The sequence below is a fragment of the Nomascus leucogenys genome, chromosome 8 (assembly GCF_006542625.1).
Source record: "Nomascus leucogenys isolate Asia chromosome 8, Asia_NLE_v1, whole genome shotgun sequence".
NCBI lineage: Eukaryota > Metazoa > Chordata > Mammalia > Primates > Hylobatidae > Nomascus > Nomascus leucogenys.
Window position 1 is genome coordinate 30,952,952 of NC_044388.1, and position 26,154 is coordinate 30,979,105.

Below are 26,154 nucleotides of genomic sequence, written 5' to 3' on the forward strand. Positions count from 1 at the left end.
GGAGAAAGATAAGAAAGATGTGCCCCAACCCAAACCACCCTTACTCAGGCTTTCCTGTCTAGTTAATTTGCTTCCAGTCTCAATGATGGGAATTAGACAATTGCTTTAAAAACTCAGAAGCCACCATAAAAATAGAAAATTACTTCTTCCTGTTATGACCAAATATTAAACACAGTGCACACCTAATGACTCTATCCCTCCCCAGGGAAGAAGCATTATGAACAATAAAATCCCAGCAGACTTCCAGTGTTTGGGTTTGGAGGTCTCATTATGGGCTCACTGATCCAATACAATTTACAAGCTCAATGGACGCCACTTGAAGTGAAAACCGCCAGCCCAGAGTTATAAACAGGACACCTACAGTGAAACCAGCATTTTATTCTTCATCGGGGAATGAAAAGAAGAAAGGGAGGTCTTTAGGAGAAAGGCATTGGGGTGCAAGTTGCTAAGGGAAACGTTTCTGATTGCCTGAGTAGGAATCAACGTTAGACACCCACTAGAAATGCAGGGCAATGGATAGACAGCAAGGGAGGCCCAAAAACTGAAGGCAGGAAGAGGAAAGGTAAACAAAGGAAAAAGAAGGGGATGGAGACAAGGGTGTTAGATTAAAGGCAAGTAAAGGAAGCAGGGGTGGGGTTAACTGTCCTGTCCCTTTTTCTACGTAGGTTGAATCTACATGACATCACATTTTCAAAGTCAGATTTTTTTTCTTCAGTTCTCTACATTATCCAGATACAGGTCTAAAGGGTGGTTACTCTTCATCCTGTGCCTCGCCAGCTGGAGAATAAAATGCATTAGCCACTCTACATTTGCTTGGGCAAGCATCGAGCGGACTGTTAGCCTTAAATCGAAGTAAAGCCTGGCTCTTGTTCAAGCATCAGCCACAACCAAGAAAAGAGAGTGGAGCTTCTCCTTCACCTTTAACTCTGCAATTTATCACTCGAGCCTAAACAATCCCACATGTTTAAAGCACTGGGGAAGGAGACTTGGGGAATGCTAAACAAAGGCTTTTAGGGAAGTCAGAATTAAAGTGCACAGGGGCTGGACAGTGGACACTAAGCAAAAACAATCCAGGGGAGGTGACAAGTCCATAAAGCAGGGTCTAGACAGACCATGAGACCAAGGCATTGAGAGGTGACAAAAAAGGAGGGAAGAGACTGAACATAAGGAGGGAGTCTGTGAGGAGAAACTGACAAAGAAGAGGGGAAAATGCTGATGGATCCCAATAATGCTTTCTGCTCACCTGTCTGCCTTTTAAACGAATCTCCTATGTGTGAATCAGCTTCTGTATAGATCAGAAGGCAAAGGTTATGAGCCCCAGATAGAGATTTAAAAATCACTAAAATAAAGGAACCATAGCATATGCTGATTGGCTCTGAGGTCGGTTATGGCCACACAACATCTCTCTTCCCCTCCACACATTGAGAAAGGGCCACTGCTTTCCAACTCCTCACATAAGAAACTAGGATTCAGTTAGGTTTGCCAGATAAAATACAAGATGCTCAGTTAATTTTAAATTTCAAATAAACAATGAATTATTTTTCTGTATAGGTATATCCCAAATATTACATGGGACAAACTTATGCTGAAAAATGATTCATTGTTTATCTGAAATGCAAATTTAACTTGGATATACATACTAAAAAAATCATTCATGTTTATCTAGTATTTATATTTAAGTAGCATCCTAGTTTTTACTTGCTAAATATGGCAACTCTAGATTCAATGAGAGGGAAGAATTGAATGAATGGACGAATGAATGAATGACAGAGGAGTAAGCAAACCAGTGCTGATGCCAAATTTTACTGTGGTTATTATACTACGAGAACAACAGCCACTTTGAGTCCTCAGCTCACATGTCAGAAATCTATTTCCTATGTATATCTTCTGAAGTGAGAAAATACTTTTTGCATGTAAGAAACGGGCTCCACCCAAAATCACTGATTATAGTAAAGTGAAATGGCATCAGTTTGCCCCAAGCCATGTGCTTGAAAGGTAATGAGTCCTCAGACCTTCAGGAAATCCTCCAAGCCTTCAGTCCAGTTAGAAGCCTTGTAATTCAGCCACAATCTATTCTATGTGAATCCCACTGTTTCTCTTGCCCCTTTCCTTGCAGAGACCACCTCGGTTTTGTTCTGGGAGCTGGAGACCTCGTCTCTTACCCCAGCTGAGTCTTTGGCCAGCTACACAGCTCCTGAAATTGTTGATCTTCAATTGGGTTTTCTACTCTGTAATGTGGGATAACATTTCCAGTCTGTAGCTAAAATGAGTTGTGCACGTCGCTTTCAATTAATTAGAAAAACGTCCTCTACAATTGTGCATAAAGCACCAAAACAGCTCACCATTTATCTCCAGAGAGACCCACCTTGGGGCTTTTTTGGAGGGGCTACATGGAAGTAGCAGCATTCAGAGACACAATAGCCCCAGCCCTCATCTCACTGCCATCTTGTGAGTTCTCTATTTTAAAAGTCCTGGCTACTTAGGGGCTTTTTAAGATACTAGTCCCAAAGTGTTGGTTCCATCTCTGCAAATTCCTCCATTTCTGTCATCACATCAGTGGAGTTAGGAATTTCTCCCCTTATTTCCCTCTCAAAGGCTCTTGTTAAATGGGGGCAGCTGCTGCATTTCTCACCAGCTCTGGCTCCTTGGTGGTCTCGAGGGGACCAGGAAAGTTTGCCTTCACTGGAAATTTTGAGTTTAGAACAAAACTTCTTGGAGGACAACCATTTCATCAATGACCCAGTCCAGATTGATGAAATGCTGACTCCTTATAGGCTTTGGTCTAGGCTGGCTGACAAGCTTGGAGCCTCTCATCACTCAGCTACTTACTTCTCTTTCTGATCAAATGTCCCCTCCAATTGCAACTGTAGGTCAATGTGTAGAAGACAGCAACAAAGAACAATTCTTATAAGATTCTAATTTGCAAACAAATCATCTAGTCAATCCCTAGTGGGTAGAATCCTAAATCTGCCAATCATCTGTGGATAACTTCCTTCTCTCCTTGGTATATAGGTCTCATTTCCCAACCATTTGGCATGCCAGTCTCTTAGCTGGGTCAAAAATAGGCCCAAAGAACTTATCCAGTCCCGTTCACTCCAATAGAAGAAGATAATAACTGGCAGTTTTGGGAGGTCCTCTTTGGGTAAATATATAGTCTTATCCTAATCTTTCCCAGGCTCCAGGACCTTTGTTCCTCCTAAAGCCAGCTGGATAAGTTTGCAAAGAGATGTCTTTTCTAAAAACAAATACCTACTTCTCATTTCCAGCACAGCACAATTTTAGAGTACTGTCCTTCTGCTCCTTGACTCATCCACTTCCTAGCAAATCTGCTATTCAATCACATCACACAATTTTATAAGGAAGAAGCTGGAAGTTGAAGCATGGCATCATCTGTTCTAATAATCATGTACATCCAGTTGGTCCTCTGATTTTCACTGGGAATTGATCCAGAGGTCTTGGGCAAGCACTTTGAATGAGAGAATGCTAGTCATGGTGAGTTGGTTTTCGTCTTTCTCCCTCTTTTCTAAAGAATTACTTACAAATGGTTTGGATTCTGGCCTGAGTTTCTGCTTTCTCACAAACATCCAGGCTACTAAAAAATTCACAGATTGCCAGATGGTATAACAGCAGTTCCCTGCAACGAATCTGAGCTTCCCAGTGAACAAAGAAGATGCGTACTCATGGGGACAAGTGGCAACATCAGCAAAAGCTTTGGAGTGGTGAGTGTGCTGGGGGAGGGGAAGCAGGGTGTGAAGAGGTAAGAAAAAGGACCTTTCCCTCCAGTGGCTGATACCAGAGTATCTGGCAGGGAAAAAATTTTCTAGCAGGTTCCCCTACTTCCATTCTCCGTGTTCCAATCCATCCTCAAAGTTCTCCAAAATACCAGCCTGATCATGAAATGGCACAACTCAAAATCCTTCTATATCTTCCATCACTAACAAAGTAACGTCAAAATACTTTTGTATGGGCATAAAAAGTCCTCCAAAATCTGGGCCCAAATAATCTCTCCAACTTCTCTTACTGTCTCTCTTCACATGTACCCAGGTACCTCTAAAACTATGTGCAGGTTTAGGAAATTCTTTCCTTTCCAGGTGCCTTTTCCAACACACTTTCTTCCTAGAAGGCCATTCTGACCCAATTTGTAAATATTCGAGGTATAGCTATCACCCCACCTATCTCTGCCATGATGGAAATTATCTCCGCACTTCAGATCTTCCAGAGTGCTTATCCTTTTATCTCTTTTATGGTACTTTTTGCATTTTGCATAGCATCCTAGTCATATCTGCACATCCTTTGTTTTTCCATATAAACTCCAAGCTCTTAATGGGAAAGCTTTCTGTTTACTCAATCTTATTATCCCTAAGACCCCACTGCAAGGTCCATGACATAATAGGCCCTTGATAAATATTTACTAAATATAAGTAAGAATTTCATTCTGCTTTACAACCCTAGATATCTGTTCTTGGGCCTGTTCTGTACTTATCTGCCACTGGACATAAGATTGCTAAGAGGTTGTAGAATGCAGGAAGTCACAGGAATGGTCCTATATGAACTGGCAATAGACTCAATCACCCAAACTCTTCAATGCTTGGCAGTCAGAGATTAATCTGTGAATTAATATCTATGGAGTGTCTGTAGCATCCACGCCACTACAAAGATGCAATGTGAGATACAGGATAATTGCCCTGACTTTTTTTTTAAAGCATCTGTTGTATCATGCACTATGTGGGCACCTTACATTAACGTATTTAGCACAACAACTCAAGGGGAGAGGTATTATTAACACCATCACACAGCTAATAAATATTGGCATCAAGATTTAAATGCCATGTGATGTCTGATATCTAAGAATTATAATACAATTGGAAATGTAAAGCAAGCATGAAATAGGTAAAATAAATAAATAATGCCCATACCCCTGAAGAAGAGTAAGCATTTGTGATAAATGTCAAGGGAAAAGATTTTCACTACAAGAATTAATATCTTTGAGGAAGGAGAATCTGAACTAGGTCTTGAAAAAGGGATAGGATTTATATTGGCAGAGTGCTTCGGGTGGTATTCCAGGTGGAAATAGTGTATACAAAGGGAGAAAAGAGGAAAAATTCAAGATCTGTGTTCCAGATAGGGGGATTCACAGAGAAAGAAAGGATGGGATTCGAATGTTGGGACCCAGCTACCATCCATCGACCTAGTCTTCGGAGCACTTTTTGTATTTTGTGAATATGTATTTTTTCGTGTGCTTATTTATGCTGTATGCTCCATGAGAGCGGGAACCATGCTTATTGTATTCCCTGCTGATCTCTCACTGCCATTGACAAATATTTTTTGCTTGATGACTGAACAACACAAGGACTTAGCAAGTGAATGAATGATAGAATAAGCCCATTTATACACGACTAAGCTAGTTTGCATCAAATCCTAAAACTCCAGTGTCAGGAAGCTGGCCAGGCAAGCAGAATAAGTGTAATTCTTAAACACTAACCCAATTACATGAGTGAACTTTCCAGCACCACCTCTGCAATCATGAGGAGGAGAGTCATTTTCTCGAACAAAATTTTCTTTTTTACCACTTGGCTCCAGTGTCCTCCAGTGAAGAGCTTCAATCCATAGGGACACTTTTTCCCAGCTACAGAGTCCTTTATCTTACCTGTAATTCCCTGAAATGGCCAAGAAACCAACAAAGGTTTTGCTAGGAAACAACGGAATGAGATCATGAAAGAATGATTCATTCACATTGGATAGATAATCTGTGGTTTTTATTGAGAAAATCTAAACCCTCCCTGAGAGAATGAAATCTTCCTTAAAAAAAAAAAATACATTGAGTGCAGCGGCCCACACCAGTAATCCCAACATTTTGGAAGCCTGAGATAGTAGGATCGTTTGAGGCCAGGAATTCCTGAGACCAGACTGGGCACAGAGTGAGACCCTGTCTCTACAAAAAAATAAAATTTAAAAGATAGCCAGGCATAGTGGCACACCTGTAGTCCCAGCTACTTGGGAGGATGAGGTGGGAGGATCACTTAAGCCCAGGAGTTTGAGATTGCTGTGGGCTGTGATTGCACCACTGCATTCCAGCCTGGGCAACACAGCAAGACCCTGTCTCAAAAAAAAATTGTTTTTAATAGCCTGGGGCCAGGTTTCTGTTGGCTCTTCACAGTACTGGGTTCTCCCATACTGGAGATGAAGAGTCTGGACAGAGAAGACATATATATTAATAACTCCAGTAAATTACTGAGGAGCAGGGATGAATTAGCACACCTGACCCCCAAACTTGAGGCCTCAGCAAGAATCAGAGAAAGTAGAATTGGAAGGTAATGTATTAGTCACCCATGAACCTAAGGCACTTCATTTTACAAATAGGGGAACTGAGGCACAGAGAGGAGGCTCTTGACCTCTGTAACATTAAACAGCTAACTAGTGAGTGTTCTGGGGCCCAACACAGGTCTTCTGCTCCTAATCCAAGGCCGTTTTTGCTGCGCTACCCACTCCTCAGTCACACCGAGGACTGACATTGTCAAATCTGTCACACAGTTGAATGTGACTCACACAATCTCAAGTTAAATGCTACTTCAGGGGCCAACAATGCCCACTCCTTCCACAATAACAGATTCCCCCTCCAGTGTTCCTATCAGTTCTTCCAGATCACACCCACGAGGCCCTTCCGTCTTCACAGCTCTTAACTCTGCAGTTTTTCTTCCTCTTATACCAAAATCTTTCTCTCTGTAATTTCTACCTGTTGACTAAATTCCAGTTTCACAGGAAAACTGGCTATGTGACCTTGGCTGAGTTATATAACTCCTTCAAAGTTGAGACTTTTATCAACCATTGAGAATTAAGATGATTTTACTAGCACAAATGTCATAGCACAATGCCCAACATACAATAAGTGCCAATTAACTGTTAGATAAATGTTATTATTGGTTTTATCTATCCTTCTCAGAGCCAGAAGTCTTCACTCAGGAGATAACACTACTGATATATCTGGTTTGCCCATTTCCGAGGAATGGGAGGTAATGGTCACCTTGCAGACACAGGTCAACTTGCAGATATAAATCTCACCTACAGCCCAAATCCAGCTACTACCCAAATTCTATCTCTACCGTGATTTTCTAAAAGTTTCCATCCCACAAATTGCACTTCACTGGACTTAAGAAACACACTTGAGAGACAGAAAGAACAAGTACAGCCCAGGGGAAAGTAGATCCAAACATATGCTTCAGTAGAACAAGGTACTTCATGAGGCAGAGAGAGGCAGGAAGAGACTGTGTCAGACAGCAGGAGAAGGGCCAATGACAAGCCTGGACCAGAGGTGAGACCAGGAGATGGCAATGCCCACACCAAGATGGTGGAAGAAGAAAAATCATTGAAAACAAGTGTCACACCCATCAGGATGACTACTATCGAAAAAATAAAAAAACAAGGATTGGTAAGGATGTGAAGAAGTCGGAAGCCTTGCTTGTGCTTATGCACAATATGGAAGAACAATAAATAACTTACATACTGTTTTCTACAGCAAATGTTCTATTTTACATTGCCACCAGTGTAAAATACAACTGCTATTTTACATTGCTGCCAATGTAAAATAGTACAGTTGCTGTAGAAAACAATATGGAAGTTCCTTTTAAACATGAAAATTTAATTACCATCTAGTCCAGCAATTCCACTTCTGGGTATGTTCCCCAAAGAATTGAAAGCAGAGACTCAAACAGATACTCATATACTCATGTCCACAGCAACATTATTTCCAGTAGCCAAAAGGTCAAAGCAACCCATTGCCAGATGAATAGACAAACAAAATGTGGTTCATCCATACAATGGAATATCATTCGGCCTTTAAAAGGAAGGATATTCTGACACGTGCTACAACATGAAGAGTCCTTGAGGTGATGCTAAGTGAAATAAGCCAGAAACAAAAAGATGAATACTACCTGGTTCCAGTTCCGTGAGGTGTCTAGAGTAGTCAACTTCACAGAGACATTAAATACAATGGTGGTTTCCACGTGCTTGTGGGGGTAGGAGATGGGTAGCGGGGAATTGTTCAGTGGGTACAGAGTTTTAGTTTTGCAAGATGGAAAGAGTTATATAAATGAATGGTGGTGATAATTGCACAACAATATGGATGTATTTCACGCCACCAAACTACACACTTAAAATGGCTAAGATGGTAAATTTTATACGTATTTTACCACAATTAATTTTTAAAAAAAGAAAATGGTGTCAGGAGAACACTTCATGGGCAACTAAACCTCAGTTTATTCAGATCTTTTTGAATAAACCTTTTGAATGAAGGTCATTCTGTTGTTTGGTCTCTCAAGAAAGAAAATAAACAAAAACACATCAACACTTAAAATGGTCCTCTTGGGAACAGAGCTCAGAAATATATGAGACCGACGTCCAGGGACAAAAGACTGGGATATTTAGCATATGAGAAATAGATTGGACCTCCTTTTTATTTATTTACTAGAAAATACCCTACCAGTACGCACGTGGGTAGCCTACGAAGATTCAAAATAAATTATTACCCTCTCTATCCATCTGACTTTTTATGGGGCTGACAAGGACAGGAACAATAGGGACTCATCTTCCTTCTCCCACATTAGTCACACTGTCCCTAAAGTCCTCTTCTCACAGATCACCAGATTATCCTGAGCCCCCCAGAGGCTCACTGGATCATCAGAGAACCTTCCAGATAGAGAAGAGAGTTTGAAAAGAACACAGCCCATAACAACCAGGTTTGAATTAGAGCTTCCCTCTAAAACACAAATGCAAATCCATTTGAGCCTCTTATTTTTATTTACCACACAGGCCTTTATAGACAAGAGCTCAGCTGAAGACCACAGTAAAGATGATGTTTCATTAGTGTTTCTGTTTTGTTCTGTTCTGTTTTGGGGTTTTTTCCCCTGATGGGGACTTTGGATTTCTACACTAAAAATTAATCAGGAGACCCTTGACTCAGCAGTAAGTCCTGCTGGGCTGTGTTTTGGTCTGGCCTTTTGGAGAGGGGCATAGTTGCCCAAGAATTCACAAAAGCATACTGAAAAAAAAAAAACTGAAAATAGAAAATAAATTTATCTTTCTAGAGAGATTAAGGCAGGGAGTAATTTAGTATTGGGGGAAAAAACTCCAAGTCTGGCGCTAAGTCTTGAGAAATGGAGAACTAAGTCCTTAATGGAGGATCCCCTATTGTACACTCCAATGGTTTTCAATTAAAGGGCCACAAAGTAGTGAAAGCGATTTTTCGTATTTCAAGCAGCCTATTAGAAACAGAAGATCTGCTGGGATATGGTCACACGGACTCACCAGAAAGCCAAGTTGTTTTGTGTTTGAGCTGGAAGCCTCCCAAGTCAGTGTGGTAACACTGGTTATCTCACCCCAATCAAAAACTCTTAATTGGCCATTGATGGTATCAAGGGCATTTCTGAGAGGAGATGTTTTTCCTTCCCATTTTGTTATATGTTTTTGATCAATAAAAATGGAATTATAGCTGCATTATTATTTGTCCATAGCAGTTTAGAAGGCAAAGTCCTCCAAAACCCTGTGTTCACCAAGTAAGAAGTTTAAGGAGTCCTTGGTGGTGAAAAGTTGGGGAACCATCCTCTCCCTCTCCCCAGAACATGCACATTTCAAGGGAATAAACAGACTTCTTCTGAGCCAGAGTGGAGCGTGCCTGTTGTGTGAGAAAACGCAAAGACAGACAGTGTAAATTAACTGCATCTGGTAAGGTTAGGTGAGAAGGGGGAGGAGATAATTAGTTGGCATTATAGGAACAAGGACAAGGAACGTAGTTCTATATTTACACAGAGGAAATCCAAAATAGACTACGTTGCACCCATTTGGGGCTTGTGAGGGAACTCACGGAGTTGGCAGTTGGACACAGAGACCAGACGCAAGGCTGATCCAAACCCCTGGATACTATAAGCACCATTCCCACCTACAACAAATGGAAACCTGACTTTATGCCCTTTTTTTTCTTTTCTTTTCTGAGACAGGTCTCCCTCTGTCATCCAGGCTGGAATACAGTGGCACGATCACAGTTCTCTGCAGCCTCGACCTCCTAGGCCCAAGTGATCCTCCCCTACCTTAGCCTCCCGAGTAGCTAGGGCCACAGGTGTGCACCACCACACTTGGCTAGCTTTTTTAGTTTTTGTAGAGATGGGATCCCACTATGGTGCTCAGGTTGCTTCATGCCATTTTACTTCTGAAAATGAAGGCAAGAAGGCTAAGGTAAACCCAAAAGACATTCAGGAGCGATAAGACAAGGTTTCAGTGAGAGAACAGTTATCTTAAAACAAAAGCCCTACAATAAGCAAGCCAAACAAATGAATCTGTGTGTAGTAAAGTGGGCTCCCTTAAAACCTGATACTGGACAATTTACAGTACCCTTTGGTATGTATGTTTCCATGTGTAGACATGCAACATTTCGGAAGTAACGCATATTCCCAGTGAGGCAGAGACATCACTGGGCTATTTTATTGTGCATAGGATAGTAAAAATAAATGCCACAGTCACATAAAACTCATAATCTGCAGTCAAGATACAATTCCTACTTTCTCAGAAGGATTTAAAGCATGCTAGCACAAACTATGAAGGTGCCTACTATGAAAATCTTTTCTTTCTATAGATGCAAAGACACTTTGTTTTGTACATGTAACGTATGTATTACATAGGAAGAAAACATGAGCATATTCAACTTTGTTGGTGAATGCAGTTAGATGTAGTTCTTTAAAGTAGGAGCTCCTGCTTAGTGCAGAGCCATTAAGGTGTATACTTATGAGAAGCAAGGTGCAGGTGAGTATTTACAGGTTTGCAAACATTTCTAAAGCTAGTTTACAGGGTGTTTATTACGAAAAAGGATGTAACAGTCGTGAGGTTAGAGTACCTTCTTAAAAGAGAAGCTAAAGATAGTGGAAAAGACTAGGTCAAGATTAGTGAGCTCAGTCCACAGGCTGGAAAGGACAGGGTCTAGGCTGCTCTCATATGCATCCATTCTCCCAGAGAATCCCTGGGAAACAGAGAAATGAACAGATCCAACTCATCAGTTAGGACAGAAAAAGTGCTGGGAGAATGAGGTTGTGGCCATGGAGAGAAGCACAGTCTGGAAGTAAGGACAGCTCAGCTGTGTTCCCTGTTTTTTTTGTTTGTTTGTTTTTTGTTTTTTGTTTTTGAGACAGAGTCTCACGGTCTCTCTCTGTTGCCCAGGCTGGAGTGCAGTGGCATGATCTTGGCTGACTGCAATCTGTGCCTCCTGGGTTCAAGCGATTCTCCTGCCTCAGCCTCCCAAGTAGCTGGGATTACAGGCATGCGCCACCATGCCTGACTAATTTTTGTATTTTTAGTAAAGACTGGGGTCCACTGTGTTGACCAGGCTGGTCTCAAACCCCCGACATCAAGTGATCTGCCCACCTCGGTCTCCCAAAGTGCTGGGATTACGGCGTGAGTTACGGCACCCAGCCTGGAAGTAAGGACAGCTGTGTTCTAATGCTGGCTCTGCCCAACCAGCTGCACAACCACGGGCAAGTCATGCCACTGCTCAGGGTTCAGATTTTTCATTTAGATGAGGAAAATGACTGACTCCAAAGAGTCCTTGCAACTCTATATATTTAAGCTTCTCTGTACTTACAAAAAGACCAGAGCAACCTCAATAGCTCCCTAAAACGCAGCTCACTGGAACCTTCTAAAATGGCAAAGACACTATACACATCCAACAAACATTTTATATTTGCCTATCATCCTCTTCAAGCATCTCAGAGAACACTGCAAAGCTGCCATTGATATTTCAGTAGCCTCTTGAAGCCTACAGCAGTGACTGCACCCCCTAACCCATCATTATATTATTGAAGAACAGAGATGCTGAGTGCTTTGTCCAAGGTCAGAAGCTAGGACAAGATCAGAATTCCAGCCTCCTCAGTTCCTAGGTTATGCTATACTTTCCACGAAGAAACCAAGCTGGTTTTCTGGGAAGAATGCCAGAGGTTCCATTCTCCCAACTGAGAATTCGTTGGAATATTGGAATAACAACTTTGGAGACTGTGGTCTCTCCAATCCATTTCAGGACCTGGCTAGAAATGTGAAAACCCAAAGAAAGAAGCAATAGGGAATTATTCCGTTTTTTAACGAAAGAGAAAAAAATTAGGGATGGGAATATGGGGTTTCTTAAAAATTACATGTTTGCTGGAAGTTAATTTGGTATTTCTTCATTGGTTTGTAAGCTCTGTTTCCAATCACAAAAAACAGACAGCTGAGGATGCCTAAATCACATTTGAGTGAATTAGTGTCTTGTCCCAAAGAATCTTTCCCATTCTGAATATAACATAGAACCCAGAATGCAATCCTCCATGGTAGAAAGGAATCTCCCTGAACTCAACAGAGAGCTTGTCATAATCCCCTAAACCATAATCTAAATTGATAATCTTCCAGCCAAGCAGCAATCATGGAGAATAATAAAGTGGGTGCCACTTAACTTGGGGCACACTGCTTCTTCTAGAAAACTAATTGAGACCATACCCTGCCCGAGAGGAGAGGTGCCATCACTTATATCCTGCACCACACATACTACTTATTAGGCTGAAGCTGGTGCACCTGGAAAAGACTCCACCACAGATTTGGAGACACGTGTTCCAAAGGAAGATTCTGGCTTCTTCCAAGAAAGTCCAGCATGAGGAGGCCTTTGTTGGACGAGCTTAGTGACTTGAAATAACATGAAACCAACTTGACAGCAAAGCTCCACAGATCAGTACTCAGAGTTGAGATTCATGAAGAAAAGGACCAAAAATGATTGAAAAATCACTTTTTCCCCCTACCTGTCGATTATGACTGGGTCCGATGGAGTCTCATTTCGGTTTCCACAGCTTTTCTTTTCGCAGCATCGACTGTAGATTGGGAAGGAATCAAGAGTGAAAGAAATTTATTAAATCAAGAAAATGCAATGAGCACATGACAAGAACATTTTTTCCCCCCAGACAGAGTCTGGCTCTGTCACCAGGCTGTAGTGCAATGGCTTGATGCCTCCATCTTGGCTCACCGCAACCTCTGCCTCCTGGGTTCAAGCAATTCTTCTGCCTCAGCCTCCTGACTAACTGGGATTACAGGTGTGCGCCAGTGTGCCCAGCTAATTTTTGTATTTTTAGTAGAGATGGGTTGTTACCATGTTGGCCAGGCTGGTCTCGAACTCCTGACCTCAGGTGATCTGCCCACCTCGGCCTCCCAAAGTGCTGGGATTACTGGCATGAGCTGTAGTGCCTGGCCACAAGAACATTCACCTTTGTGAATCTGTCTTGGGGGGAAACAACACACACTGGGGCCTGTCAGAGGGGCAGTGCAGGGACAGAGAGCCTCAGGAAGAATAGCTAATGGATGCTGGGCTTAATACCTAGGTGATGGGTTGATCTGTGCAGCAAACCACCATGGCACATGTTTACCTATGTAACAAACCTATACGTCCTGCACATGGTCCCCTGAACTTAAAATAAAAGTTGAAGAAAAAAAATGAATCTAAGGTAGCTTCCCAACTATAAGCTGCTTGAGGGCAGGATTTATGACCATGTTTTGTAAAATAAAAAATAAAAAACACTGAACCTGAAGCCAAAATATACTCAAATTCTCACTCTGTGACTTAGAAGCTGGCTAATTCTCAGCAAATCACAACTTTCCCATGAGTCATATTTGTAATTGGAACCATGGAAGGTTGAATTTTAAGATGGATAAGATCACTTCCAGATTGATATTCAATGATTTTATGATATTTTAGATATTTGTGGTTCAATAAATGAAGAAAGGAGAGGAAGGAAAATATGTAAAATAGACTGCAAGTGGCTGCCAGGATTACTATAAACCTTATTTACATAACATCTTTCTCCAGAGATCTTGCTATACTTTATAAACGTTTATTCATTCACTTATTTCCATCATTTTTCAGATGAAGTAGGAAGACCAGAACTATGGTATACATTTTAAAATACGAGGAAAATGAAGCAAGGAGCTGTCGGATGATAGCTCTAATAATTTTCACCAAGTCTGAAACAGAAATGGTATCGCACTGTTTGTAAGTCCCAGCTCTGAAAACTCTACTTCCCAAGATGTCCCCCTTGTGCTGGGTACCTGATAGAAAGACCTCAATAAATGCTGATAGGATTAGCTGAGAGGGAGATAAAGAAGATCCCCTGGGGCAATTACAACAAACAGAAAGTACTCCCTAGGACCTGAGAGGGGAGCAAAACACTCCAATCCAAAGGTATCTGTTCGAAAATACCTAGAAAAATGTGAGAAAGGCAAAGGAAGCTTGCTGGTAAGAAGCACTGGGAATTCACTCCCTTACCACCAGGTAGCCTATCTGCTGCCTATCAGAGCTACAGACTTCTGAATACCTCTCAGCTCATCTCAGGTACGTGGTCCACTATCAACTATAGTTAGCTAAGGATGTAGCCTTGACATGGCTTTATCATCCATACTGGTTGGTGAATACGCCTAAGGAATAAGCACACTAACAATAACCAAACTGTATGTGAACACTGCCCTGCCCATGGTAGATTTTCTGTAGCACAAGTTTGACATGATACCTTAGGAAGACTGCTGAACTGGGAGTCAGCGTTCTGGTGTCCAAGCTGTCACCAACCAGCTTCACAAATTTAGTCAAATGTCTTTAACCCCTCTGGGCTTTTTCTTTCTTATGAATAAAGTGAAAGTGTTGGATTTGATTCTCTCTACAGTGTCTTCTAGGTTTAAGTCCATGAGGTTAGGGGATTCCATGAGCACCCTTTGAAAGTGGTGATAACATAAGGAAAAAGGGAAGTCATGTGACAGCAGGAACCCAATGGCCTAGCACCAACCCAGTCTTAGAATTTTTTTTTTTTTTTTTTTTTTTTTTGAGACAGGATCTCCCTTTGTTGCTCAGGCTGGAATGCAGTGACATGATCATGACTCACTGCAGGCTCAACCTTCCAGGTTTAAATGATCCTCCTTTCTCAGACTCCCATATGTAGCTGAGACAACAGGTGCACACCACCACACTTGGCTAATTTTTTATTTTTTATTTTGGTACAGACAGGGTCTTGCTGTGTTGCCCAGGCTGATATCGAACTCCTAGGCTCAAGCTATCTGCCCACATCGGCCTCCCAAAGTGCTAGGATTACAGGTTTACAGGTGTATGCCACCATGCAAAGCCCCAGACCTAGCTCTGTGGCTCTCTGCAGCTCATTTGCCCTCTCTGGTTCTCCACAGAATTAAACATAAACAAATATCTTAAAACTTTTTAAACCCACCTCTTTCATGGGTGTGTGGATTAACCAGTGAATAAGTCTACCATCCTCAGAAAGTAAAATATACTTGAGAGATACTTAAACATTTGCAGCAAATGGGCACAATGAGGTTTTAAGAAATTTGATCAAATTAGTAGGAAGGAAAAGAAAAATGGTCTCAACTTTCTTAAATACCAGAGTTTGCCACAGGGACTTTCTGAAATAATATTTGGCCTTTGAAATTATATTAGGTCTTAACTTTTAAAATTTCAATCCATCCCAAGATTAACACCAATAAAAATGCAGGCCAGCTGCTCTCCCACCTCCTAAAGCCCTTGTCTCTCTTCCCAAATCCCTACCCCCCACCCATTTCTCCCACCTTTCCTGTTTCTAGAATATTGCTTATGTCAACGTAATACCTTTGCAGCTCAGGCAAACCATTTTTCTTAGCAACACAGTTTCAAAAGACCCATACGTGCTAGCTACCTACAGACCTTTAAGCAAGACTCTCCCCTTTGACATCACCAGCGTGTCAACCTAACCCCAAATATGTGTGCAATGCCGGGTACAATTTAATTACAAGAGCACACACTGTCAGAATGTACCAATCTGTTTAGTTTGGGTAGGAATGATTCTGAGGGGGCTGAGTAGGTTTGCAAAATTGTTCAGCTGAATTCAGCTGCCTTCCGTGGGGATTTCCTCTGGAGGAAAAGAAAAACAGATAAAAATGTACGCCTGGTGCCAGTGTAGTATAACGTAGGGAATGAACTTGGGAGGAAATGATATTCAAAGAAAAATGCAGATAAACTTTAAGATCCAATCTTCCATTTTCCAACAGTAACATTTTTAAATATCATCTCTAATGTTGATATTCAGCACAAAACCTACATACAAGACACTCACTTGGCCATTGAACTATAATAGTAAAGGTATAAAAATAATAGAACTTGGTTGAATTAGCCCCATTTGAGCCCATCTTAAAATTTTTCTAGGTCTGTTTAGTTGGCCAAAGCAAATTATTATATTTTTTTTAGAGAAAAGTTCTCATTAATATGTTCTAGTCGTTCTTTGTTTTTAACGGCATTCAGTCCTTCTGCCAGCAATATTAGCACAAGCAATGGGAAGTGGAGAACCTGAGATGTTTGTGAACCTACACTCTCCAAACAGTGTGGAACAGCTAAGAAACCAGGTCCCTGAATTACTCAGATGATAAACTCAATTCTGCCTTCCCTTTGCTGTGTAAACAAAGCCTGAGTGACCAACTTCAGTTCAGCTACTTTAGTTAAAAGGCTTTTAGGATTATTCTCCAACAAGCAAGTCTGAAGTTCCTGATAAGCGTTTTCTAAAACTAAAAATGACTCTAAGATTAAAAAAAAAGTAATAAAAAATAAATAAAACAAAGAGAAGAGGAAACCGAGCTTGGCAATAGGTTAAGATTGTGTTCGTAACAACCCCAGAGAGACTCAGAGGTGCTCTTTTTTCCTAATGAATGAAAATGAAAGCTGTTCCACTGTTTCTCTCTGGCTTGGTTTGGTTTATTTTATTCTAGTACTTATTTGGAGAACCTCTTACTTGAAACACTCTCAATTTATTCTTCCCATATCCACCCGGAGTCTTTGAAGGAGAGAGAAAAAATAAAACAAGTTGGAAGTAGGAGGTGGGGAAATATGAGAACACTTATCACAATCCTGAATCATACCTGCATTTTTCAGAAAGGGAAAAAGAAGAGGAATAAAACAAGGCTGGAGAAAGGGAAAAAGCCCCAGCGTTGGACAGAGAGTGTCCAGTCAGCCAAACTCCAACTCATGACAAGCGAGTGTGTCCCTTTCCCCTCCAAAATCGTTTTTAAAATTCAACCTTCAACTTTCAAAAATCTGTCTCTAATTTCAAACTCAAATAAGCGCACAGCATGGTGGCTTTTGTTTTGTTTTCTTCTCCCCAACTCCTCCCTGCGATTGCATAACAAAAGTGTCTAAATTCACACCATCTGGCCGATAAAGACACTGGCCCCACTGCCCGGCTGGCCCATCTGATTAGGGCCCTGTCTAGCCTGCGCCTTGTGGCGAAAAGTCACAGCTGTGGGGTTTGCTCGAGCTCAATACAACTCTGTTATTAGCCAGCTGTAGGCCTTGAGACGACTTCTGTTCAAATTATAATATCTTTTAACCCTCTGAGCATTGAGGGCTCAGGGGTGGCTGGCAGCGACATAACAACTAGATTTCTCCTTGCTAATAATTGGCAAAATGAACCAAAGCAGGGAAGAGAGGAACAGAGACCACTGGGGAAGGGAGAAAAAAAGTTATTCCTAAAGAGAATTATTTTGTCTCTGCTTTGTTCCCCATTCAAAGCTAAACAGATTTATGAGGCTTTTACTAAAGATTACGGAACACAAAACCATCCAGGGAAGTGCCCAGGTATGCCAAATAACACTATGCAAATGAAACTAAGTATATGCAATAACCCTTGAGAAACAGGGCACCTGATTCATCTCTCATTGACTGCTACAACTGGCTCTTAAAATGTAAGAGAAGGAACTTTTCCCCCTTCCTGGAGTATCAACCAGCTCTAACTGATAGATTGAATGAGAACTTCCCTTTTGGATGCATCTAACATTTGCCATTACCCATCTCATCTGCACACATGTACACACACAGACATATGCTGCAGACAGTATCCATCCAATGGATCATTTACTTACACATAATTAATATTTATTTTAAATTCTAGTTTGGGAAGAAAACAGCAGAGCATCTTCCCAGGTCTCCAATGCAGAGAAGTTACAGTACATTAAATTTTTATATGTGTTACTAATGCAGACTAAACTAGAGGGTTTAAAAATTGATGCTGCTACTTAAACAGCATAAAATGAGGAGGATTTGATTGGGCTTAAAAATAAAAATGTCAGTCTTAACTACAGCTGAATGGGGCATGCAAGTATTATTTAAAATGATAGGTATAATTCATTAACAATGGATCAGTTTTTTGTTTTCTTTCCTTTTCAGGAGGTAATCTCTCCAAACAAAGGCATAAAAAGAAAAACCTCCCTTCAACTAACCAACCTAATCAAAGCGTTCTATTTAAATCCAGGTATTACATGAAGTACATCTCAGAATTGTATTTTCTTTCTGAACAAATCTATCAAAGGTCCCTGAGATACTGGAGTATCTATCTTCTTACTCCTCCCAATGCCTTCCCCCCAACTACTCCAGCAAGGAAACCTCCATTGCTTTCAGCTGAAGCCACTGGCATTTGGAAAGTTTGTTTTGATACTTGGTCAAAACCAAAACAAACATGTCTGATTGTTATGGTTTCTTCCTGACTGGGTTGGGGAGGGAGACAGGGCTTCAGGGAGCTGCCCATAAAACAGTACACACTAAATCAGATAACCTGCAATTACCCAAAACTAGTAAGTCTGGAGTTAGGAGACATTGACTAAAGCAATAGCCAAGTAAGGAAGAATTGAGACTTTCCCTCCAATCAGATTTTTGGAGGAAGAAAAGCATGTATGGAACAGACATTTAAATTTTCATTATAAAACAGCCACACTCTTCCCAGAGTTTCCTATTTATATCCTTTCTTGTCTGCGGTGGGATCCCCAGCACCCAGCCGATACCGGGCACACATTAGGCACTCAATAAACATTTGTTGAAAGAATAAGAGTAGATGCAATTCTTCTGATTTTTTAAACTTTCTTCTAGTCAGGCAGAAAAAAAGGGGGGGCGGGGTAATGCACAGGACTCAAGGTGGAATGGATTGGTCTCTGAAAGGAAGATGGGAAAGATGCAGGAACGCCAGTAGACTGAACCTTTCACTACGTGAACATCAGAATCCAGCTGTTGCTCCACACTCCAGATCTCCCAGCGGGTCCTCTCCCTGCCCCTCCTAACGCACTGGTGGAAACTGGACTGATATTTCTTCCAGGTAGTTCCTTCTGACCTGAGAAACTCCCCCGACACGAGAACTCCTAAGAGAGCAACCTCTCGGGAGAAAGAAACGCCCCCGCATCACCGCAGGTGCCTGGGTGCCAGGAAGCACCCCGGAAATGAGCCGCTGGACCCTCTGGTGGTCCCTCGCCCAGACTAGGAGTCGTTCCAGGGCTTTGACTCAGTAACTCCAAGTGGAGTTACTGGAAATCTACCACAAGAGGCCCGGCGGGAACTCCAGCCGAACCCAAACCCGGCCCGGGGTTGCCCAGCCCGCTTCCACCACTACCACTGACCAAGGGACAGTGGAGACTTTCCACGTAGCCGGAGGAAACTCCTGTGACATCAGAGAGGTGGAATCCCGAGTCGTTCTGAGTCCCAGCGGCTATGCTTTAAGACACTTGCATGAAAGGGTTTCCGTGGATCTATACACTCTGCGCCCGTCTGCCCGCGAGGCCTCCCAGCTGCTAGCCCTCACTCCTGAAAGTTAGTCCCGGGAACGCGGCGCGCCAAGGCCGGGATGGAGCACCTGCGGGCTCTCCAGGAAGGCCTGGGAAAAGCGGCTCTTACCTACACATCACTTCGTGCGTCAGCAGAACTCGGCACATTTCCGGATTCTTATTCTGTCCCTCGTAAGCGATGGGCTGTGAAGGAGATAGTGGCAGGAAAGGAAGATGTGGAGAGGGGTAGGGGGCAATGAAAGAAGGGACTTCAGAACAAGCACAACATCGCTTTCCCTCCCACTGCCTGCCACCGCATTAGGAGTTCCCGCCCGCAGCACATTCTGCGCTGTTGCCCAGTTTGGACTCGACTGAAATCATAAAGTTTGCCCCAGTGAGAACATCATTCTTAGCAAAATGGAATGTTTGGGGGAACTGAATCTCCCAATAATTTTTTCCTCTCCATCCTTTTTGTTCGCCTCTTACTGCCCCCAGGGTTTCCCTGAGCCAGACAAAACAGGTCACTTGGTGAGACAGGGGAAAAAAAAATCTTCCCGAGTAGACAAGGTGGTGCTGGGAGGGGGACGTGGAGTGGGCTGTGGAGTCTGACCCAGGAAATCGTGGAGGAGGGGCAGGTCAGAAACAAACGGGGGCTTGTGGGGGGGGCGGGGTCAGAGACAGGCGAAGAGAAGCCAAGTGGCCTCGGGCTCACCTGCTTGGTGACCGAGTCGATGAGCCTGACATAGAGGTCCTGTTCCGTGCGGACACCTGCGGGGACCGGACGGGCACGAGTCAAGGGCCGTAGAGCCCCTTCCGGGCACCCCAAACCCGTCTCTGCCACGGGTGTGAGGCCCAAGCAGCCTCTCCAGGCTGAGCTGCCCTGGAGACGGTGACCTCCCAATCCCCTGTCCCAGGCAAGCCTCCCGCCGCCCTGGGCTTCATGCGATCCCTGAGAGTGATCATGGCAAGGTCAGCGCGTGCGTCCCGGAAGCCGGCTGCTAGGCGCCGGCTCACCGTTGCTGTAGAGGAGCTCACCGTTGCTGTAGAGGAGCTGTAACTTGTAGTGAGTGCCGTTGTTGGTCTTCTCATTGCCTTGTTCCTGAAAAGACAGGCAGCGTTCGATTTCCTTGCCTTCCAGCCCCCCAAAATGAGGGAAAGAGGAGACAGTGAATCCCCTCTCACATCCCTTCTCCCCATCAAAAGGCAGCTTTGAGCAACCCCCTGTTCAGCCCTAGGTCAAAGGGCATGAGCATCTGCCTGTCGGCCGCCCCCGGAAACTTGCCAAGACTCGTAGCCACTTGACCCTTTCCAGCCCTCTGTCTCCCTTAAAAATGTCCTCAGAAGTGTGACCCTTGAGCTTCCGACAACCGGACAACTTGCCAAAGCTGCCTTTAAACAGGCACCACCCAACCCACCGGGCTCTGTCTGTCCTTAGGAAGCCCCAAGGCTTCCCTTAGCAGAAAAGTGAAGGGACTTGTCATTTGGAAAGGCAGCATTCGGGCCCATCCCGCGAGGACTGCGCTCGCAGGGCCACGAGCTCAACGACTGAGTTCCAGGTTCAAGAGGGACTTTGGGAAGCGCCTAAAGCTCACATTGTACAGCTGGGGACACGGAGACCCAGAAAGGGCAAGGGATTTTCCATTGGTCACACATGGGTTTCGGCGGACTGTCCTTCATTTGAGACCGAATCCAGCCCCGAATTCCAGGCTTGAGTTTGGAGGAGGCGCTGCCTTGGAGAACGGAACAGCAGAGAAGACACAGCCCGACGGCAGGCCAAGGCTGGGCTCCCGGTTTCCACTTAGTACTGCAACTCAGGCCACCTGGCTCTCGCAGGTGCAAAATAATTAAAATTAACCCAGAGAAGGGGAGCGGCGGCCTTGGGTGTACTTTTTAACTAGTCCGAAGGGCGTTTGCTCCGCCGTCAGTCCATAACCAGGCGCTACTAAGGGCTCCAGGTGCGCAGAGCCCGGAGCGCTCCTCCAGCTCCAGGTGGGGGGAGTGGGGGTGGGAGGAGGTTCGGGAAATCGACTGATTTAGAGGCTGGGGGTGAGAAGCCTCGATTTATCATCCCTGATGATGACAGTGGAAAAGTGTCGCGAGAGTGACAGATGGAATCTTTAGTGCTTCGCAAAGAGGGAGTTATTAGGCCGCGGGGTTTAGGGGTACGTTCCGCTTACTTTGTCATTCTCCACAAAGTCCACGAAGGCCGTCCGCTCGATCTCCACCGGCTGGCCCTGCCTGTCATAGAGCGCCAGGACGAAGTGAAAGAAGTTGGATTTCCTCAAGTTGGAAGGAGGCTGCTTCTCAAAGTGGGCCCGGGACAGGGCGACCCCGCTGCACAGGGAGACAAACAGGGGAACACAAGACACGGGGAAGGACAAAAAGGCGATGTTACTAACTGCCCACAACACTGCAGAGGGGTAAGGGGTCCACTTCCCAGGTCCAGAGTTCTGAATCCTTCGGGCCTTTTTTCCAATTAGGATAAGAAAGAGGAGCCTCCTTAAAGGAGTCACCGTGGCCACGGGGGTTGGGCGGCAGGTTGATGCCTGGGGTCTCTGACACCACCCAGTGGTCTGGCATCCCACCGCTGGGCCACTCACCATCCCGTCTTCAGTCGAAACCGAAAGACCCAGGCTGCAGACAGAGGCCCAGAGTGGTCCCCTAAGGAGGTGGCCCGGGTCCTATACCGCGGGGCTGTCTTCATCCACTCCCTCAGGTAGTACTGCTGGGGGTATCAGGATGCAGAGCTGGGGCCCGGGGTTAGGGGAATAAGTGCCTCCTTTGCTTTGGAAGAAGCGACCCTTTTATTTCGTATTAATTCGAGTTATCCGTCCTGGACCCACTGCCCACAACGCCCAAATGCTAACTGGGAAAGGTAGTGAGTAAGAACCCCAAGGGGCAGGCGAGAGAGTAACACAGAGTCCAGGTCTGGGTCCTTGGGCTACTTGCCTCGCTCTTCCGAAAAGTTGTGCCTGGGACAGAGACAGGGCGGAATCCTCGCGACCAGCCCCGGGGATCGCTGGCCCCCGCAAATCAGATGACCGACATAGGGGCCCTCTCTCCCAGAGGTGCTAGGTGGGGAAAAGCCAAACTGTTTAAAGGCGAGAACCTCCTTTCCTGGGGCCAACGCGATCACCACTCAAGCTGCGTTTTCCAGCGGCGCCAGCCGAACCCAGTGACTGTGAAACCCAAGTTGGGGGACCTGGAAGGCGCCCTCGAGCGTGTTGAGTGTGTGCACACACTTCCCAGCCAACCGGTCGCAGTCACAGCCGACCTGGCTATCAGATCCCATTTCACCGAAGACTTGGGGCTCAGGCGAACGCACAGATTGCGGGAGCTGCCCTGCGGCGCTGGGGTCTCCCAGGTTGAACCCCGGTGCGCAAGCACCTTCATTCACTCTTTTGAAAGGGGTAACATTTTGGCTAAGATCTCCCCCACTAAGTCTGCTCGTTCCAACTTCAACAAACTTTTTGATCCCGGGTAGGAAGGAAAGCGAGGGAGGCGTCTTTAAGGAGCCCGGCTGAGGAAATGCGCGGCACAGTCGGCTCTGCGGTGCTGCCTTATTTCCCTTAGCTCGCAGGCGAGCCAGGGCCGGAGCGCTGCGGAAAGCCGCGGCCGCCGCGCTGTGCGGTCTGCCGGAGGGAAATCCGCTCGCCCCGGGCCACGGGAGGTAGAGAACCGCCGCCGGCCCAAGTCCCGGAGCGATGAGACTTCTGCTTTCTCTCCTCCAAGGGTGGACGCCGGTTCGCTCTACCCGGGACACCTGGCCAGTTTGGGAAAGGGATCATTTCTCCGTGTGATGTTGGCACTTAAAGGCGGGTGGCCAGGAGGGCAGCCGGGGAAGCGAGGGTAGTGGAAGAAGTTCATCGGCTCTTTGGGGTTAGAAGGGCTGCCTGTCTCGCAGACAAGGACCTAGAGGCCACAAATCCCAACTCAGTAGTGGTGATGAGAGAGCGGGACCGTAATGTCTTCGTAGGGTGGCACCCCGGACATGGTATTTACTATCCCAGCACGCAGGCGCCTAGACACAAAGTCAACTTCAGGGATCCGCAAAACCAGAGGCTGGCGATCCCTGAGCCAGTCTAGCTGCCGGTAGCCTTTTCTCGCCTCTTTCTTCTTCCGCAACTCTTTCTACTGTGACTCAGTAGTTTCTCCTCTTTTAAATCTCTTCTTTTCTCCAGCTTCCCAGCTCCGTTCGTCTGGCTCACTGTTTTATCTTTGAGCCGGGACCCTCCAGCCTGTCTCCCCTCCCAGAGCTCCCGGCCGCCTCGCCTTCCCGGGCAGCCGCTCCGGCTTTTCCCGCTCCCCTCGCCGCCTCCACCCTCTGGCGCGGGCCTCCCGGGCTCCAGGAATCGCCCAGCAAGATGCGGGAGGCAGGCTCTCGCAGGCTGCGTGGCGAAGCCGAGAGTGGCCGGGAAGCCGGCTTTCCTCCCGCGCCGCCACTGCCAGCGCCAGTGTTCACGCTCCGCTCGGGGCCAGGCCGGCTCAGCTTGCAGGACTAGGGGCTGAGCTGGGAGATGTTGGGGGTTACTTTGTTATTTTTCCTTGCAAAGAGTGGACTGCGGTAAAAGAGAAGGAGAGAAACGCCTACAACCCCGGCAGTTCAGAAACTCGAGTGCTGGCTGCCGGGTGAGCGTTCGCCCGACTGCAGCGATCTGCTTCCCGGAGGGCAAGCCCCAGCGCGCAGGGCCTGGGCGACAGATTGGGGGACAGGGAGAGAGAAAGGCACGGGGAGCGGGGGGGGGGGTGCAGACGGAGAGACAGACCGTAAGAGCGAGAGACAGAGGGCATAAAAATTGCGCGGCCGTGTCGTTACCTCTGCGCGGCGACATTAGCGTCCACCACTCCGACATTCCGGACCCAGGACCTGACCGAATCCATCTCGGCGCCCAGCGATTTCTCTTTCAGAGCTGGTCCTCTTCCTAAAGTATCTTGAATTCCAAACATTTAAAAAGTCTGATCCTCTACTGTCGCTTTAAAATTAAGAGTTACAACACAGTCTTGACTGTTCCCAACGTTGCCAGCAAATCGTCTCCTCCAAAGCAATCCAAGAAAAGGGATCAAGTGCCCAAGTTTGAGTCTTAGGAAAAAAAAAAAAAGATAACCCGTCCTTTGCTTCACTGGCGAGGTGCGGACTGATGTAGCCAAAGTTTGGGTTCTTATCCTCCGCAAGTTCAGATCTGCCGCCTCAGCCCCTCCACCCTAGGTCGCTCGCATCCTTCCAGCTGCAGCGCTGCCTCCTGAAAGTGATCACAATTTAGAAGCATCACCTGTTCTGGGAGAAACTGGGGGAAATTGATGGCTGCCTGATCTCTCCCCTTCCTCCAGGTCCCCCCTCCCTGCTCCTCCCCACCGTTCCAATTTAGAAAAAAAAAAAATCCCCAACAGGATCAGTTGTAAAAGGAAGGGGAAGACCCGGAGCCGAGAGGAGGCGGTGGCTGCGAGCGCCACGGAGCCCGGCTGCAGCCGCGCGCGGACCCCATGAATGGGTTACTACGGCCCTGGCTGCGGGAGGCGGAGCTGCGGCCCGATAAGGAGCCTCATTTGCATGGACGCGCGGGATTGGCCGGCGCCTGGCAAGCCGGGCCGACGTCCTCCGGCGGCGCGCGCCACGCTCTGCGTTGCCGGGACTCCGGGAGGTGAAAGGGGACAGAAAGCTGCGGGCGTCGAGTCCTTGCACGAACCCCGTGTGCGTGCGCAGGACTGGGGGGCCCCCACACCCTGCACTGACTTAGGGTAGCGGGTCTCTGCGGGCTGGGGACGCAGGGGTTCGGTCTGGCTGCGGGAAGCCTCCCTGGATCCTGCCTCTAGATGTAGGTTTTTGTAGCCTGCCGGGAGGCACGTTCGTTCCCGGGGTTCGGATCTGTGTGCATGCTTGTGAGCGTAGCCACATGTGCTTATGTTTTGTGCAAACGTCCCCCAGAGCACCCAGCTCCCTGAATGGCTCCCCCAGGTCTCTTGGAGTTCCATGGTGATATCAGATGTCGTGTGAGGCTTGCACGTTGCTGAGAGCGGAGAACATATGAATGAAGGCGGGGGGTGGGGTGGGGCAGACGAGCGAGGCGCAAGTGCTCCTCAAATACAGTGCTGGGGAAAAAGGTCTAGGAGCTAAGGAAAACACCCGCAGGCGGGCGGCCGCGAGCGGCAGTCGAACCCGTGTGGAGGAGAGGTTGCTGACAGATCCAGGCGGGCTGAGTGCGCGAGCGGCCGGGGCGTAGTCCCGCGGGTCCTCCTGTTCCTTCCCCACCTCTCCGTTCCCGAATCCCCCGGTAGTGGGCGGGAAGGGACGGGGGAGTCGTGGAAACTTCACCCACCGTGCGCGGTCGCCGCGGTGCTGGCCGCGGGCTGGTGGTCGGCAGGCGGTGGCAGCAGCCTCACCGAACAGCTGAAACCCTAGACGGTTTTTTAACTGCGCCGGGCTGCTCGCGGTGCCTATTAAACATCCTCCTGGCTGGGTGTCATTTTCTTGCTTCTCCTTTTGTATTCTGATCTGTGCATAGATCTGCTGCTGAAATCTAGAACACCAGCGCGAAAACAGATTTGAAGACAATGAATGCA

At 46.0% G+C, this 26,154-nt stretch overlaps 1 protein-coding gene across 5 annotated transcripts in view; it reads right to left on the reverse strand.

The window, feature by feature from the left end:
* EBF2 (EBF transcription factor 2) overlaps positions 1 to 25,099 on the reverse strand; it is a 204,081-nt gene extending 178,982 nt beyond the window's left edge. For 3 of the 5 annotated variants that reach the window (XM_003272888.4, XM_030816445.1, XM_003272887.4), the window contains exons 1-6: positions 24,413 to 24,543; positions 21,774 to 21,930; positions 20,632 to 20,695; positions 20,309 to 20,364; positions 19,727 to 19,800; positions 12,801 to 12,869 (exon numbers count right to left, since the gene is read on the reverse strand). In XM_003272888.4, coding sequence (XP_003272936.1) covers positions 12,801 to 12,869; positions 19,727 to 19,800; positions 20,309 to 20,364; positions 20,632 to 20,695; positions 21,774 to 21,930; positions 24,413 to 24,543 — 551 coding nt within the window. Of the gene's footprint in view, positions 1 to 12,800; positions 12,870 to 19,726; positions 19,801 to 20,308; positions 20,365 to 20,631; positions 20,696 to 21,773; positions 21,931 to 24,412 lie in introns of all 5 variants that reach the window. The other 2 variants (XM_003272886.4, XM_012508356.2) reach the window with 2 other exon arrangements.
* Between the last annotated feature and the right edge of the window lie 1,055 nt (positions 25,100 to 26,154).